Genomic DNA, 2637 nt, shown 5'->3' on the forward strand with positions numbered 1-2637 from the left:
GAAAGGGGAATAACGATTATCGACTGTTTGTATAAAATCGGTCCAATTTTCAAATTTCGTCCTAAGATTCGATCGGTGTTGTAAGTAATCGTTGAGCGAATCGGATCGTTTAAACGAAAAAAAAAAAAAAAGAAAGAAAGAAAGAAAGAAAGAAAAAAAGAAAAAAAAAAAAAAAAAGAAAGAAAGAAAGAAAGAAAGAAAAAAAAAAGTGCGGAGAGTTACTAATCGATAATAAAACGTGCCTATGTAGACCCTTCTTCTGTCTTCTTTCGTTCTTCTTTGTTCTCTTTTCTTTTATTCTTTTCTTGAAGCAACACACGACAAAAAAAATAATAAAAGTTAAAAAAAAAAAAAATTCATCCATTCAACCGAAAATATAAATCTGTAAACGGAAATGTATGGACAGTAACGATATATGGTAATAATAAGGTATTTTTAATCGAAATCAGCGTAAACTCGAGCACGATAGACAAGTAAGAGATGTATGAGCGTGAAACGTTCGATTATTTCGAGTTAATAAAATTGTATTACAATCGAAACGTACGTTTTTATGGAGAGAACCTTTCTCTTAAAATTCAAAATATTCAAAATATTCCCGCATCCTCGAATTTCTCCTCACCTCTCCTCCTCGTAAACCATCGAAATATGAATCGAAATATTTTTTATCCCTTTCCAATTCACTCGACCAATTCTCGAACGAAAAAAAGGGTTTCGAAGAAAAAATGGAGGGAGGACGTCGTCGGCCGCTTCGAGTCCGTCCCTCGATCAACTCGGAGAGGTATCAAACGTGTGGACGATTTGTTGCACGGGACCAAGTGCATTTCAGTTCTTACGTTTTAACGGGCTTTGGAAAGGGCGGGAGAGTCTTGTCTGCGGTCGAGTCATCCTCGTAAAGAGGGAAGCTTACGAGCGACGGTCGCCTCGGCTTATTCCATGCTTTTATTCCCGTCCCATTCCAACAGGCAGTAAACATCAGCGAGGAGGAAGCGGAGACAAGTCGCTGGAAAGCGTGCAGCCTCTGACAGAGGATGACGAACGCAGGAAGAACTGCGTTCGTGTGTTCCTTTCGTGGATTCTCTTCTCTCTCTCTCTCTTTTTACTCCTGTATCCTCTGCGGCAAAAAAGAAGAGAGAAAGAAAAAAGAAAAAGTGCGCTTGCTGCAAACTCTGTTCGTTTAAACCGATGAGACCGATGATTTCGAAGATAATTACGAGAGGAAGATTGCTTTCAAATCCGATCGTATATAATTCTAATTCTTCCGTATTCGAACACTTCCTCGAACGAATAATTATTCTCGATCCGTCGCGCGATGGTTTCTAAAAATCTTGATAACAGGACTTGCTTGCGCAAGAGGGAGGGAAAAACAACGATTCGAGGTACAAAGATTTTCGCTTTGTTTCATAGGGGGAGGATAGCAAAAACATGGGCGACAAAGAGGACGAAGCTGGATCGAAAATAAAGGGAGAGAGAGAGAGAGAGAGAGAGAGAGAGAAGGGCGAAAACGCGGGTCGATGTAGACCGCAACTATCCATTCGTTCGTCATTTCCAGCATCGCTTTAAATATTAAATAGAGCTCGCGGCAACCGTAAAAAAGGATTATCCGTGCCCTCCCTCCGTGTTCTCCCCGCGGGAGAAAAAGAGACAACCACCGCTGCCTCGTTTTTCCCTTCCCTTCGGATAAGATTCCACCTCGAATCAACGAAAAAGTCTCGTTTCAAACCCCTTTTCGTCCGATTTTTCGCTAACGAACGAAATATCGGGAAACATTAAACAACGCAGAAGCAAGAACGAAGCAACCTTTATCGTGATATCCGATGAACCAAAGGGGAAGAGGGGGATTGAGGAACCTGTTCAAGCAAGATTTTATTTCATGGAAAATATCTGTATTTACAACGTTACATGACTATCTTCCCACTCGGAGGATACACCGTGGATACGCGCCGGATCCATCACTGAAATCGTTCACTTTTCCCGAATCGGTGCAAGAGCCGTCCTCTCCACCAGAATTCCCAATCGTAACACTCGCGTACGCAAGAAGAAGAAAAAGAAGAAGAAGAAGAAGAAGAAGAAGAAGACCGTTTCCACTACAATCCATCCGAAACGAAGTTTCGTAAAACCAAGTTTCTTCCTCGATATCACATTTACAACGCGGTCCAATGCGATCCGCCCTTGGTCCAAAAGTCGCACTGGCAAAGTGAGAAAGCGGCGGTGTTTCCACGCCACGGTGGAAGCGAGGTCAGCTCAGTAAGGTCTCCAAACGTCGTTCCTCTGCTCGTTCTCCTCGCCCATCACGCCGATCTCCAGCCTGTTGCTGCTTATGGTCAGATTGCTGCCGGCAATGGTCACCTGCTCCTCGCTCAGGTCCCCGTGCAGGTGCAGGTGGATCTGGTTCTGGTTCACCGTGCTGTACAACTGGGGGTAGAGGACCATGGGGGCAGGGCTGATGTAGTTCTGGCTTGGATTGTTGTAGTAGCCCTGGTAATTCGGGTTGTAGTTGTGCGAGGCGACGGGGACAGGCGTAGCCGGGCCCGAGGTCCAGGAACCGTAGTGGTAGCCCGGGCTTCCGCTCCCTGTCCCGCCCCCCGCGAAGATGTCAGGGTCGCTCGACTTCGCGGGAACCAAGGGCAACGAGGTCGA

General features: G+C 45.0%; 1 protein-coding gene across 1 annotated transcript in view; it reads right to left on the bottom strand.

The window, feature by feature from the left end:
* Positions 1-2205: 2205 nt before the first annotated feature.
* LOC102670631 (protein lozenge-like) overlaps positions 2206-2637 on the bottom strand; it is a 23406-nt gene continuing 22974 nt past the window's right edge. The window contains 1 exon segment of the mRNA XM_031511769.1: positions 2206-2637. This exon segment is cut by the window's right edge and continues 104 nt beyond it. Within this exon segment, the coding sequence (XP_031367629.1) occupies positions 2242-2637 (396 nt within the window). The 3' untranslated portion in view covers positions 2206-2241.

Source organism: Apis dorsata, unplaced genomic scaffold (genome assembly GCF_000469605.1).
Source record: "Apis dorsata unplaced genomic scaffold, Apis dorsata 1.3 scaffold_348, whole genome shotgun sequence".
Taxonomy (NCBI): Eukaryota; Metazoa; Arthropoda; class Insecta; order Hymenoptera; family Apidae; genus Apis; species Apis dorsata.